Source organism: Arachis ipaensis, chromosome B7 (genome assembly GCF_059453495.1).
Source record: "Arachis ipaensis isolate K30076 ecotype BB chromosome B7, ASM5945349v1, whole genome shotgun sequence".
NCBI classification, from domain to species: domain Eukaryota; kingdom Viridiplantae; phylum Streptophyta; class Magnoliopsida; order Fabales; family Fabaceae; genus Arachis; species Arachis ipaensis.
The window spans coordinates 11,089,953-11,103,617 of record NC_142442.1 but is presented as its reverse complement, the minus strand read 5'-3'; the positions used below and the strand labels follow the sequence as shown (position 1 = coordinate 11,103,617).

At 36.9% G+C, this 13,665-nt stretch overlaps 1 protein-coding gene across 1 annotated transcript; it reads right to left on the bottom strand.

The window, feature by feature from the left end:
* On the bottom strand, positions 1–2,858 carry LOC107609517 (uncharacterized). Its single transcript, XM_016311510.3, has 2 exons — positions 1,070–2,858; positions 1–479 (listed from the first exon to the last, which is right to left on the bottom strand). Exons 1-2 carry the CDS (start codon positions 2,200–2,202, stop codon positions 230–232), a joined length of 1,383 nt encoding a protein of 460 aa, XP_016166996.1. The 5' UTR covers positions 2,203–2,858; the 3' UTR covers positions 1–229.
* Between the last annotated feature and the right edge of the window lie 10,807 nt (positions 2,859–13,665).

Genomic DNA, 13,665 nt, shown 5'->3' with positions numbered 1-13,665 from the left:
TGCCAGAATAAACATCTTCATTTCCAAAATACATAAATAACTAAACAAAATAAAGATTGGACTAATATTCTATTAGTGAATGTCCAAAAATATCAAGGGTGTATACACATCTCAGAAGCAAGTTGGATGTACAAGTTGTGTCTGTATGCTATCATCAAACTGTGTATATTCACACATCACTCATCTAAGATGATGATGATGATGATGATGAATCATATGGTCAACAATGTCATAGTTGCAAATTGTCTATTTCTTCTAGGGGAAAGCTTGTGTTATCTTGTCCACCTGTGTTCCAAAGAAAACTTGCATACTTTGACATATAGTAAGTATTGCCCGGTTCTGCTTCCAATGATTGAAGATATCTGAGTTCTGCTGCCCAAAGATCCTTTCTTACCATCCACAAGAAATCAGCATATCTGCTGAATGCTTCAGCCTCCGGCGACTCTGCTAGCACCGAACGCCGGTAGTACTCTTCACTCCTGCAAATATTCACATCCAATGTATCAAAAAAATGGTGGAAATTAATCAGCAGTTGAATGCTTCCAAAAGGGTAAAAGAAGATGTACTTGAGAAATGCATTAACATGCTTTCACCAAAGATATTTACCATACCCAAGAAGACAAGTTTAGTATTAAAACCAGAAAATGTGTTTGATGCTCCTAAAGTCAGCAAAGAACTGTACTTTGTACCATTTATAATTTGTAACACTAGTCATTATATTCAAGTTTTTCATACATTGAGACTTGGATAAGTAAATTTTTTTCAATGAACTTCTTTGAGTCGCCCATAACAAAACCTAATCAAAATATATAATGATGGAATACAAGACTCTGTGCTCAGATGCAAGCGGTATAAGCACCACCTTTTCTATCTATGTATTCCTTTACTCACAAGTCACACTATAAGCAAACTCTACACGACCCTCTAACCCAAATACTTTCAACTCAAAATCGCTTTATCGAAATTGGGAAAACAAATCAAATGCTAATTACTAATAATGACAGTTCATTTACATAAAAAAATGAGAACATAATATATTATAAAAAAATAAGGTTCTTGAGAAACTCACCTATCAATGTCACGAGCAACAAGGAAAAGGAAGTGTCCATAGTTGGAAAGCAGAAGAGAATTATGTGGTGACAAGCGCAAATGCTTTTGGTAATACAGATCAGTGGTGGCATACTCCTCATATTGATCACTTTCAAGCTCCACAGACATAGGTGACACAAATCTTTTCATTGTTTCATGGTCCAAAACCTCATTATTATCTAGCCCTTTATGCATAATTGAAGCTTCTTCAACCATGGAGTGCCACAACATCTCTTCCTCTGCCAATCCTTTATCCTTGCTATGCTCGTCTTGTTGAGTCTCAACACCAACTTGTTCTGAATGTCTCAATGGTAGCATGTTTGTAACCATGGAAGGAGGAGTTTGTGCCATAGAGAAGACAGAGAAGTTGGCTAATAGGACCATGACATCGACCATTAGAGTTGGGGTCTTGCAGAAAACCTGTTGAAATAGCCACACAAATGAAGTATCCATGTCAACCCTCAACTTGTCCATGACACCTTCAAAGTCCTCAAGGAACATGCTCTCCCTTGTTTGCAAGGCATAGTTTTGAAGCTGGTGGAAGATAAACAACATGGAAGAGAAGGCCTTGTTTACAGAACAATAACTCAAATCACTTGTCTCCTTCAAACTCTTCTGCAATTGAAGCTTCTTCCTGATCATCCTAATGGAAAAGGGAATCCCCACACCCTTCACTCTCCTCTCAAAGCTCAGCCTCAGAATCTCTTCTCTCTCAGGCCAGCTAGGTGGCTCAGGCTGGATTCCCAGAAGAGAAGGTTCCAGAAGATCAGGCTTCATGGAAAAAAAGCTATTCACTTCTCTATTTTTGGAATTGTCTGAAACGACAAAAGCCATTTCCTTTTCATTCTCATCACCATGATCATCATGATTGGCGCCTGCATGGTGAAAAGGGATGCAGCAGACACGATTCTCTCTTTGCACCCTCAAATTCCTGATGCATGGAGATGTGAATCCATGAACCAAACGGCATGGCATGATGGCACTGTTCTTGCTACGAGTGAAACTTGCCAGTGGCAAAGAAGGAACTGAACGTGGTGTCTTCCATGAATGAGATAGAGAACAAGGGGTTCTCAGTTGCCAACAATTTGAATTTGGAGAGACCCTTGAAGCCATTTTCAAAAAATGCCAAGTTCTTCCAGGGAACACAGAAAAAGATGAACCACACTTATAGACACAGTATCAAACACCTAGAGGGCAATCATCATTAACCTCATTAAATATTAATTAAAATCATAATGAAGTTTACTTTTTTCCCCCCTTCTAATCAAGAATCCAATGATCCCAACCAGCTCATGACAACTTTTAGTGAAAAATATAGAAATCGAAATGGGTAAGGAAAAAAAAAAGACCCTTTTTTTTACCAAAAAAAAAGGAAGCAAAGATCAAAACTTCAAAAGGGACGTGAGAAAATCAAAAAAAGGAAACTTGGGATTCGAATAACAGAATTTAAAGGTGAAAAGAACAAAGATATTTTCTTTCTTTTTTTTTAGGAAATTGATGGGAGAGTTCAGAGAGTTGAAGAAGGTGGTTCAGGATGGAAACACGTGGTTTTCTAAGTTAGGAACAAAATCATCAAACAAAGAAGCAGGTTCAGGAGAATTCAAGTGTATTGGTGTTGGGTGTTGAGATCTAAAAATAAATAGGGAACCAGAATTGGAACTGTCAAGAGGTGTAATTTTATTATTTTTAGGTTTTTTTTTTTATTAAATACATTTTTAGGGTTTGAATGTAAGTAGCAGAACTGAAGGAGTGGATAACACGTGGGACCTGATTACCTGAAGGACGTGGCAGTAAGATATAGTTTGAAGATATTTATTTCACTTTTTGAGCATTTTATTATTTTTTTAATAATTTTTATATGTTATTTAATTAGGTTTAGTCAATATGTATTTTTTTATATTACGAAAGTTATTATTAATAATTTTTTATAGATTTTACCTTAATAAATAATAATAAATATATTAAAAGTTCAATTTTTATATTTTTGGCATAAATTTTTTTAATTAATAATACTATATATTTTTAAATATAGTATTATATGAATTTTTTATTTTGATAAATTAAATAAATGTAATAATTATCGAAATAAATAATTTAAAAAATATTTATCTAAATAAATATCTCTCTTATCTCATTTACACTTTAAATGAGATAATTTTACATATATCTCGTTTATAGTGTAAACAAGATAAGACAATAAAACAGTTATCTCTCAGGTGTTTCAATTCTCTTTTTACTATCTCATTAATCTCTCTTAACAATTCGCAAATGGTTATTTTTATTTTTCAAATTTAAATAAATCTAATTGGATCATAATTTAATTTAAAATTTTTTAAAATGGATATATTTGATCAATTAGTATTCGAAAAGAGTACATGAAAAATTTTAGTTTAAATTATGATCCAATTGAATTGATTTAATTTGAAAAATAAAAATAACTGTTTGTCTATTGTTAGGAGAGATTGATGGGATAGTGAGAAGAAAATTGAAACACGTGAGAGATAACCGTTTTAATTTTTTTCTCACTCTCCTATCAATCTTTTTGAGTACTAATTGATCAAACTTATCTATTTTAATCTCTCCTACCAACTTTTTTATGTACTAATTGTATGCTAAAAGTTTAAATTATTGATATTATTAATATTTTTTTATTATTTTTAAAATTATTTATTTCAATTAATTTATTTATTAAAATAAAAAATCTATATATAAAAAACAGTCATTAATATATAATATATATTGAAAAAAGAATGGTAAAATGTCATTAAAATTTATTAATTTTGGTTATTAATTAGTTATTAATATTTAAATATGTGAGACTAAAAGAGTTGAGTTAATAGTTAAGTGATGATAAAAAATAATAAATTTTTATGGTCGTATTTCTCATATTAAAATACTAAATATAGAGGATAAAGTACTAAAATTGTCTATAATTTTTTAACATGCAGACAAAATTATCTTCTGTTTTTATTAATGATAAAAATATCTTTAAAATACGATAAAATTATCTAATGTTAAATATATATTCTTAAAAAATACTGTAAAAATTAAATTTTAATAAGATTTTTTCCAAGTTATATAATTAGATAATTGAAATATTTTTATTCTAAGTAGATTTTTTGGAATTTTTATTTTCGTTAATGGATAAGAAAAATGAAAAAAAATTAAAAATCAATTTTTTTATGTATTTTTTAAATAATTATCTAAATATTTTTATAAAATTTTAGATCAAATATATAAGTAATTTATTAAATACAAAACTTATATACTACTCATAAAAAAATATTTTTTTATTATTTTTTCTGTATTTTATAATATTTTAAAAATATTTTTATTCATATATTCAAAAATTAGGAATGATTTTGGTAATTTATTTAAATATATATTAAAAATAAATTAAATAATACATATATTTATATATAATTATATAATAATTAATTTTTAATATATATATATATATATATAATGTTTTTATTTTTAAAAAATATGTTAGTTGGACCTATTAAATTTTGTATGGATTTTTGATATTTATTGACTGGTGGATCACGACTTTACATGTTTGAATTGCTCGTGATCCAATTTGTGATGTGAGGGATGAATTTGTTTGCTTTCAGACATGTCAATTGTATTAGTATTCACCACAGATTTGGATGTGGATTATTATCTACATTGGTTGCAACCATTTGAAAAATTATTGGAAAAAGGTAACCCAATAAATAAAAAAGGGGAAGATAACTAGATAAGATATACATTTCTTTTCAAGCGTGTTTATTTTCCAGTAATTTTCATACGATGCTTTATCATCTAAAAGTTGTGTAATGACTCAGCTTATGAATGAAATAATATTAGGCATAATATTTGTTCATATCCTGCCCAACGCTAAGACTCAGAATTCAAGTAAAAAGGTCCAACCCAAAAGAGTTGAGCCTCACACTACACAAACCAGATGCCACGAAGTCGGCTATCTTCACGACTTGCTCTAAAAAAGTCGGTACGAGGATCAGCTGGCAGATAAACCCTCCCTCAAGAGGATAACTGCCCCTAGAATCTCTCTAACCACTTCCAAGAGCCATATCTCAACCACCCTAAGATAAAGGGACGGTTATTCCCCTTAAAAGATGGAACTACTCCAACGGTGGTTATTGGTCCATCCCTATAAATACACTGACACTTCTCAGGTATCTCAGAAGTCCAATACTCTCTAGACCTGCTTACATCCTTGCTGACTTTGGCATCGGAGTGTCTTTGCAGGTACCACCCCCCATTCGTTCATACTCACAAGTCGGACGGAGGCTCCCAAGGCACAGGCCCGCGCAAAGGCTTCCTTCCTCAGACGATTGGGCCAACCCATCGAGTCCAACCCAACAATCTCCGGTTACCCATCGTAACATTGGCGCCGTTGCTGGGGACCCGAGAGATCAACCAGTAATGGCGGACAGATCCCCTGAAGAGGGTCATGTGGAGTCGGATTCCGAACAAGAGAATCTGGACACCGGAAATAATGACGTGGACCTAACCCTCCACCAGGGAACCAACGATCAGCACAGAGAGGGTACCTCCGGAGTCAAAATTCCGAAGGTGAATTCCTCAGAAGGGCGCGAATCGGAGAAGGACGGACAGTCCCATACAACTGAACTTATGGGATTAGTCCATGTCCACCAAAGCCGCCTGGAACAGTTGGAATAGGAACGAGAGCGACAAAGGGAGACCGAAAAGAACCTAAAAGAGGAGATGGAACGGCGAAAAGAGTTAGAAAGAAAACTCTTGAAGTTAGAATCCTCCCTCAAAGGTCGGAACTCCCGCGACGATCGAGGAGAGTCGCCCCTAGGAGGGGAGGACCCCTTCAGCGAGGATATAATGAGGGCAAAAGTTCCGAGGAACTTCAAAAGCCCCGATATGGACCTCTATGACGGAACCACAGATCCGAAGCATCACCTAAGCAATTTCAAAAGTCGGATGTATATGGCTGATGTCTCCGACGCTACGCGATGCAAAGCTTTCCCGACTACTCTGTCGAAAGCAGCGATGAAGTGGTTCGACAACCTCCCCCCCGAGGTCAGTCACCGGTTTTGAAGACCTCTCAAGGAAGTTCTTGATGAGGTTCTCTATCCAGAAGGACAAAGTAAAACATGCGCTAAGTCTCCTGGGAATAAAGCAAGAGGTCGGAGAATCCTTACGAGCCTACATGGAAAAGTTCAACAAAGCATGTCTAGAAATCCAAGACCTGCCCACCGAGGCAGTCATTATAGGGTTAATCAATGGGCTTAGAGAAGGTCCCTTCTCACAGTCCATATCAAAAAGACACCCTACCTCCTTAAGTGATGTACAGGAAAGAGCTGAAAAGTACATCAACATGGAGGAAAATGCTAGGCTGAGAGATTCGAGTTGGCGACCTGGGCATCTTCCCTCAACAAAAGAGAGGGAGAGGGAACCCAAGAAGAAGGAAGAACTCGGTCTCGATAGACCAAGGAAATATCACTCTTATACTCCTCTAAAAGTTTCTATAGTGGATGTATACAGAGAGATTTGCAATACTGAAAGGCTGCCACCTCCCAGACCTATTAAAAATAAAAAAGGGGGGAATCGCAGCGACTACTGTGAGTACCATAAAATATATGGTCACTCAACAAATGACTGTTACGACCTTAAAAATGTGATAGAAAAGCTGGCTAGAGAAGGCCGGCTTGACAGATATCTCATAGAAAGGTCGGACAGCCATGGAAAGAGAAAGCGAGACGATGAGGATAGAAGAGACCCACCATTGCAGACTCCGGAGAGACATATCCATATGATCTCAGGAGGGTTTGTGGGAGGGGGACTCACCAAGTCCTCTCGCAAAAGGCATCTCAAGAGAGTCTACCAAGTCGGGAGCGAGTCACCCGACCTTCCAACCATATCATTCACAAAGGAGGATGGACAAGGAGTAATCCCTGGACACGACGATCCAGTGGTAATAACCATGATCCTAGCAAATGCCCATCTCCACAGAATCCTAGTAGATCAAGGAAGCTCAGCGGACATCCTTTTCAAGCCTGAAGAAAAGGCAGAGAAGTTCACACAATAGAGCTCGGCGGTACAAGGGCCAGAGAAGAGCTGCGACCATAGCCGGGAGGAAAAACCGAAGAAATACAGGTCGGCCAAGAGGAAGGAAAAAATACCAACATAGGAGCCAACCTAGGGGAAACCCTAAAACAAGGGTTGACTAAACTCCTAAGAGACAATTCCGACCTCTTTGCCTGGAAAGCCTCCGACATGCCCGGGATAGATCCCGAGCTCATGTCCCACAAGCTCTCGGTATACCCAGGGTCTCGACCTGTACAACAAAGAAGACGCAAGCTCGGCCCGGAACGAGCCCTAGTAGTAGAAGAACAAGTACAGGCACTCTTAGAAGCCGACTTCATCAGAGAAGTCAAATATTCAACATGGCTAGCCAATGTAGTGCTAGTCAAAAAGCAAAATGGCAAATGGAGAATGTGTGTCGACTACACCGACTTAAATAAGGCATGTCCCAAGGACCCTTATCCACTACCAAGTATTGATACCCTAGTAGACTCTAGCTCAGGATATCAATACTTGTCGTTCATGGATGCCTACTCGGGGTATAACCAAATCCCGATGCATGAGCCGGACCAGGAGAAAACATCATTCATCACGCCCAGAGCTAATTTCTGTTACATGGTCATGCCATTTGGATTGAAAAATGCAGGGGCCACATATCAGAGGCTGATGAACAGGGTGTTCGCTCCTTACCTTGGGAGCCTAATGGAAGTCTACGTCGACGACATGCTGGTAAAAACCAAGGAAGAAGTCGACCTCTTGGCAGACCTCTCGCAAGTCTTCGACACCATAAGGTTACACGGGATGAGACTAAATCCCGCAAAATGTGCCTTCGCGGTAGAAGCTGGAATATTCCTGGGTTTTATGCTGACACAGAGAGGGATTGAAGCAAATCCCGATAAGTGTAAAGCTATCCTGGAAATGAAGAGCCCGACTTGCTTAAGAGAGGTTCAACAATTGAATGGCCGACTTGCAGCCCTCTCCAGGTTCTTGGCAGGATCAGCATTCAAATCCCTTCCACTGTTTTCTTTATTAAGAAAGTGATGTCAGTTCGAATGGACACCTGAATGTGAAGAGGCGTTCCAAGAATTCAAAAGATTCTTGAGTCAGCCTCCGATACTGACCCGACCCATTGTTGGAGAAGACCTCGTCCTATATTTGTCGGTAGCAAACAAAGCTGTCGCGTCGGCTCTGATAAGAGAAGACGATGTCAGACAACATCCAGTGTACTTCATCAGCAAAATTCTACAAGGCCCCGAGCTAAGTTACCACAAACTAGAGAAGTTTGCCTACTCCTTAGTAATAGCCTCGCGAAGGCTACGACCTTACTTTCAAGCGCATACAATAAGAGTCCGCACGAACCAACCCATGAAGCGAATCCTCCAAACACTACAAGAAAAATACCCATTCAGCCACACTTTTTTTAAGCTACATTTAAAAAGTGTAGCCTATTCATAGAATAGGCTACGCTTTTTTCAGTGATGCCTTTTTATAAGAGAAAAGGAAACACAATTTTGGCATCATTTAAAAAGTGTAGCCTTAGATATTATAGAAATCACTTAAAAAGCGTAGCCGTATGTTAATATTTATGGGTCCACTTTTTGTATCTAATGGAACGCTTTTAAAGAGTAGCCTATTTATTAAGTTTTGGGTGCACTTCAAAAGTGATGCCTAATGTATCTAGAGCAAAAAATTTGACACTTAATAAATTTTTTTCCTCAGTTTTCGAAAGCAAAACTCACACACTTAATGAAATTTTTGTCCCTCCAAATCCAAAACCCAGACTTAGCCTTCATCTCGATCCCGTTTCAGAACCCTCCAAAGCTCACCATCGAAGAAACACTCTCGCTACAGAAACCCTCTCACTCACCACTCACCGTCGCTTCTCTTCGCCCTCCTCCTCGTCGCTGCGCCGCCCTTACCTTCGCCAACCCTATCGCGCACAACTCTCACCTTCGCCATTCTTACCATCGCTGTTGACCGTCGCCACCCAATAACCACTCACCGCCAGTCACCACTCACCGTTCACCATCGTTGCTCATCACCTTTGCCATTGTCACCACTGCACAGACCATCGCTCTTCTTCGCCGTTCTGCACAAATCATCGCTGCGCCGCCCTCACCATCGTCATCTCCGTGCTTCTCATCATCGTCATCTCCGTGTTGATTATGTATGTATTGATTTCAATTTGGTTCTGAAATTTCAGAGGTTTAGGGTTCCGATTTTAGGGGTTTTAATTTGGGGGTTTAATCTGTGAAATATGGGTTTTAATTTGGGGGTTTTATGAATTGATGAAGCTGTATGGTTTAACAGATTAATGAGTATTCTTAGATTATTTGTTAATGAAGCTGCGTTGTTTAACCTTCTAATAAAGAATAGAATAGTGTCCTTACAGTGATTTTTCTTAGTGATTTTTCAAAGGATCATATCAATTCTAGTGACCTATATTATATGCAATACTACTAACAATTTTCCACAAGCAAAGAAAATCTGGGTTTGCGTATGCTTGTCACTGTTATTAATTTATTTATTATGTCTAATTTGATTTATTTATTTCAAGTTCATAAATCTGGGTGAGTTTATGATTTATTTAATTCAGCTAGTTCTTTTGCCACTGAATGATTCTGTGAAAAATCACAATTCAAGATGAATAATATAAACTTAGCTATTCTTCAATTGGGACAAGGTTTGAAGGCTTATGCTTATATCTTGAGTGCTATTCATTTCTATAAACACAGCCTACAGATTCCCATAGATTTCTGATTTGCTGGCTTTCTACTTTATGCTTTTTTTTGGCACTTTTAACCATCTTTCTTCTTATCAACTATAATTAAAAATTATAATATCAAATCTCATATTCATTTATAAGACTTGCTGCTACCGATTCCAAATTCCAATGCTCATTTACCTACCTGTTTATTGAGAACAGCCAGGCTCTTGGTGTGCAAGAGTGAAGAAAATTCCTCAGTGAACTAATAAAGCCACTAAATCAAACTTTGGGGCCTTTTTAATTAGTAATAATAGGAGTATTCCTTTTAGTCATTTTTTAGTACTTTGTGTTTGCTTTCTCAGATTTTACCTATGATTCAGTTTCGTCTTTTAAATTTCAATTCATGAAAATTAATTTCTGTGAGTAAATTTGGTTTCTTTCGCATTAGAATGTCACTACAAGAAAAATACCCATTCAGCCACACTTTTTTTAAGCTACATTTAAAAAGCGTAGCCTATTCTATGAATAGGCTACGCTTTTCTCCGTGTTGCCTTTTTATAAGAGAAAAGGATACACAATTGTGGCATCATTTAAAAAGTGTAGCCTTAGATATTATAGAAATCACTTATAAAGCGTAGCCGTAGGTTGATATCTATAGGTTCACTTTTCATATCAAAGGAGACGCTTTTAGACGGTAGCCTATTTATTAAATTTTGGGTGCATTTTAAAAGTGATGCCTAATGTATCTAGTACAAACAAATTTAACACAACTCACCAACACTTAGTAATTTTTTGTTTCCTTTTCACCAAATCACATACTACACTCTCTCCCTCACTTACCCTCTTTGCGTGGTGCCCTAACCTAAAATTAGAACCCACTCACCTCTCTCTTCTCTCGCCACTCTGTCCCTCAAGCCCGTCGCCGGCTCCTCAAGCTTTGGTCGCCCCCTCAAGCTCGTCGCCGCTCAAGCTTTGGTCGCCCCCTCAAGCTCGTCGCTGCCTCAAGCTCTGTCGCCCCCTCAAGCTTGTCACGGCCTCAAGCTCTGTCGCCGCCTTAAGCTCGTCGCCGCCTCAAGCTCACGTCGCCGCCTCAAGCTCGTCGCCGCCTCGAGCTCTCGTCGCCGCCTCGAGCTCGCGTCGCCGCTTCAAGGTCATCGCCGCTCAAGCTCTGTCGCGCTCTATCATAGTTCGTAAGCTCGCCTTCCTGCTTCGGCCATCAACGCTTCCTCGGCCCTGAGTCTGGGTTTAGGGTTTCAGCTTCGGCTCGGGTCTTCCATCAACGGTTGCTTCGTCTCTCTGCCTATGTGAGTTTCATCTTCAGCCCTGTTATTTCTCTTTCAATTTTATTGCTGTAAATTATTAGTACATCTTGAATTTATTGCTCAAAGTTGAGTTTGTTGCTGAAATTATGATTTAGCTAATGTTAATCTGCTGTAAATCATATTTGGAGAATTGAAGGTTTTTTGTTCCTGCCTGAAAGTTATCATAGTTTAAGTTTTTGTTGCTGCCTGAAAGTTATCATAGTTATCATAGCTGAATTTGTTGCTAGAATTCTAGAAGTAGAATTTGTTGTCAGCTGTAAGTTGAATTTGATGCTGAACATATCATAAATGTGGTTGTTGCTGGAAGTAGAATTTGTTGCTGGATAATTGAGTTGAGTTGAATTTGTTACTGATCCTTCTTGTTGTTGTGTTGAATTTGTTCTGATTAGGGGAGGTTCTGCGATTATTTGTTTTTTAATTAAGAAGCATCATGTTCTATTTTTAATTTGTTTTTGGTTTTGATGTTTCCCAATTATTCTTCATTATCAAGGGAAAAACTAATTGATTTATGGAGTAGTTTATTTTATTTGATTTTAATTTTTCCATTCTTTTTATCTGGTGGTGTTTCAAATGAGAAATTAGTTTGTTCTATGTTATGGTGGTTGAATTCAATGGACTTTTATTGGAACTCTGTTTTATTGATGATGGATTATTCTAAAGAAGTGGCATTTGGTCATTACAAGGTGCTGCTCTTGCTATATTCTATTATTTTTAGAACATTGTCTTACTCCTCTACAGAATCAGAGTCGGTTGAGCTATGTTTAGTTTATTTATCAATAAAATATTTGGGAATATTGGTAGTGCACTTGATTATACATAACTATTTCTGTATTAGATATATTGTAAATTTGTAATTAGGTGTAAATCTTTGCTTCAAGTATAGAAGGTTCAGACGCTGAGGAGTTTTTAGCTCGTGCAACACATCAAAATGCAAATCCACAATAAAATACTTTTTCTAGTCTCTATTATTGATCCAAAAAAAATCATGTTTGCTTTTCTTAAGTTACAGGTTGGCATGCATGTGAGGCAATTCTATTTGTTTTGAATGATGTTTTGCTTTCATTTATTTTAATTGATATCTTTTAATCTCTTGTAGGTGGTTGTTGACCTTGATTATAATCGTATCACTACATCAGAGGAAATTCCACCTATTCCCGAGCCAGAATACCGCTTCTTGCGTGGTGAGGTAATCAAGTTATTATACCCCAATGTAATTGGAATTGATGAATTGAAGGCTGGAATATATAGTGTATCTGAGCATTATACTAAATTTGTGGCTAAGCAGTGGGGAGCGGATCATGACCTTCAGTTAAGGTGATCCTTCAATGGTAGATTATTCATTGTTTTCCATTCTTTTTAGGTTCACCGTCTCTGAATAAATCATATGAAAGTGAATGAGATGCTAGATTGATGAACATTTTTATGAATTCTTAATTTAATTCTTTTTTGCACTCATCATGATGATGTGACATGATGGGTTTTGATTCAATGCAAGGGAGAGCTTCTATTCCTCAGTGACGTCTCTTACTAGCTAATTTAATTTGCATTGCTTCCACATTTATTTACTACTATTCTTACTGGCTAATTTCATTTGCATTGCTTACTCCAAATTTTAATTTTTCATACATAATAAGAGTTCAGTTGTGAGTTGTGACAGGGACAAGCTACCTTGTACGAGAGACTAGTTTTTTATGTTGTTAGTTATTTAATATCTAAAGATAGAGATGATGACGTGGCTTATGAATTACATGCTAAAGTGAGTTCACCCTTACGAATTACATGCTGTTAGTTATTTAATATCTAAAGTGATTGATTCCTCTTCTTGTTTCAGGTTCTATTAAGGATTCAAGAACTTGAATGCTCCAAGATAATCCACCTAGAACTCAAGGGAACCAATGCATATTCCAAAGTCAATTATCATCAGGCAATAATTCTCTTACTGGTTACAAAAATTGATAGCATCTTGTCATGATTTGCATAGAAATTAATCCTAATCTTTGATTTGATATTTGTGATTCAGATGCAGCTTGCAAGGGAAACATGAATTCAGAGGAAGCTGCACAAATTTCCAGAAGAACTAGTAGGCTTCATCTTCTGCACAAAATTCTGCTTCATCTTTAGTTAAGTTTTGTTTGCTTTCTATTTCTTTTTGGTCTTTAGTTTCATCCTATATTATTATTAGTTAACTGGTTTCAATTTCGTTCCTTGGGTTTGAGTTTCTTTTCCAAAATCCCTGGTTGAATCATGGATAAGAGCATGTTAGCTGGTTTTCAATCACTTCTAGAAGCTGATCAGCAAAGAATGGCATCCATGATGGAATAGGTTCAAATTTGTGACAGGTACCTCCTCTTCACTCTATCTGTTAACTAATTTCATGTGTTTTGATTTGTGCTTCATGTTCCTAAAATTCTAAGTTAAGTCAGCACAAATAGTTTCAATTGGGACAAGGTTTGAAGGTTTATGCTTATATCTTGAGTGTTATCCATT

Excerpts from the sequence above, each read along its gene's own strand:
- LOC107609517 (XM_016311510.3), bottom strand. The coding sequence starts at position 2,202 with ATGGCTTCAAGGGTCTCTCCAAATTCAAATTGTTGGCAACTGAGAACC. Across the intron at positions 480-1,069 it reads GTTGCTCGTGACATTGATAG|GAGTGAAGAGTACTACCGGC; the intron begins GTGAGTTTCTCA and ends GAATATTTGCAG.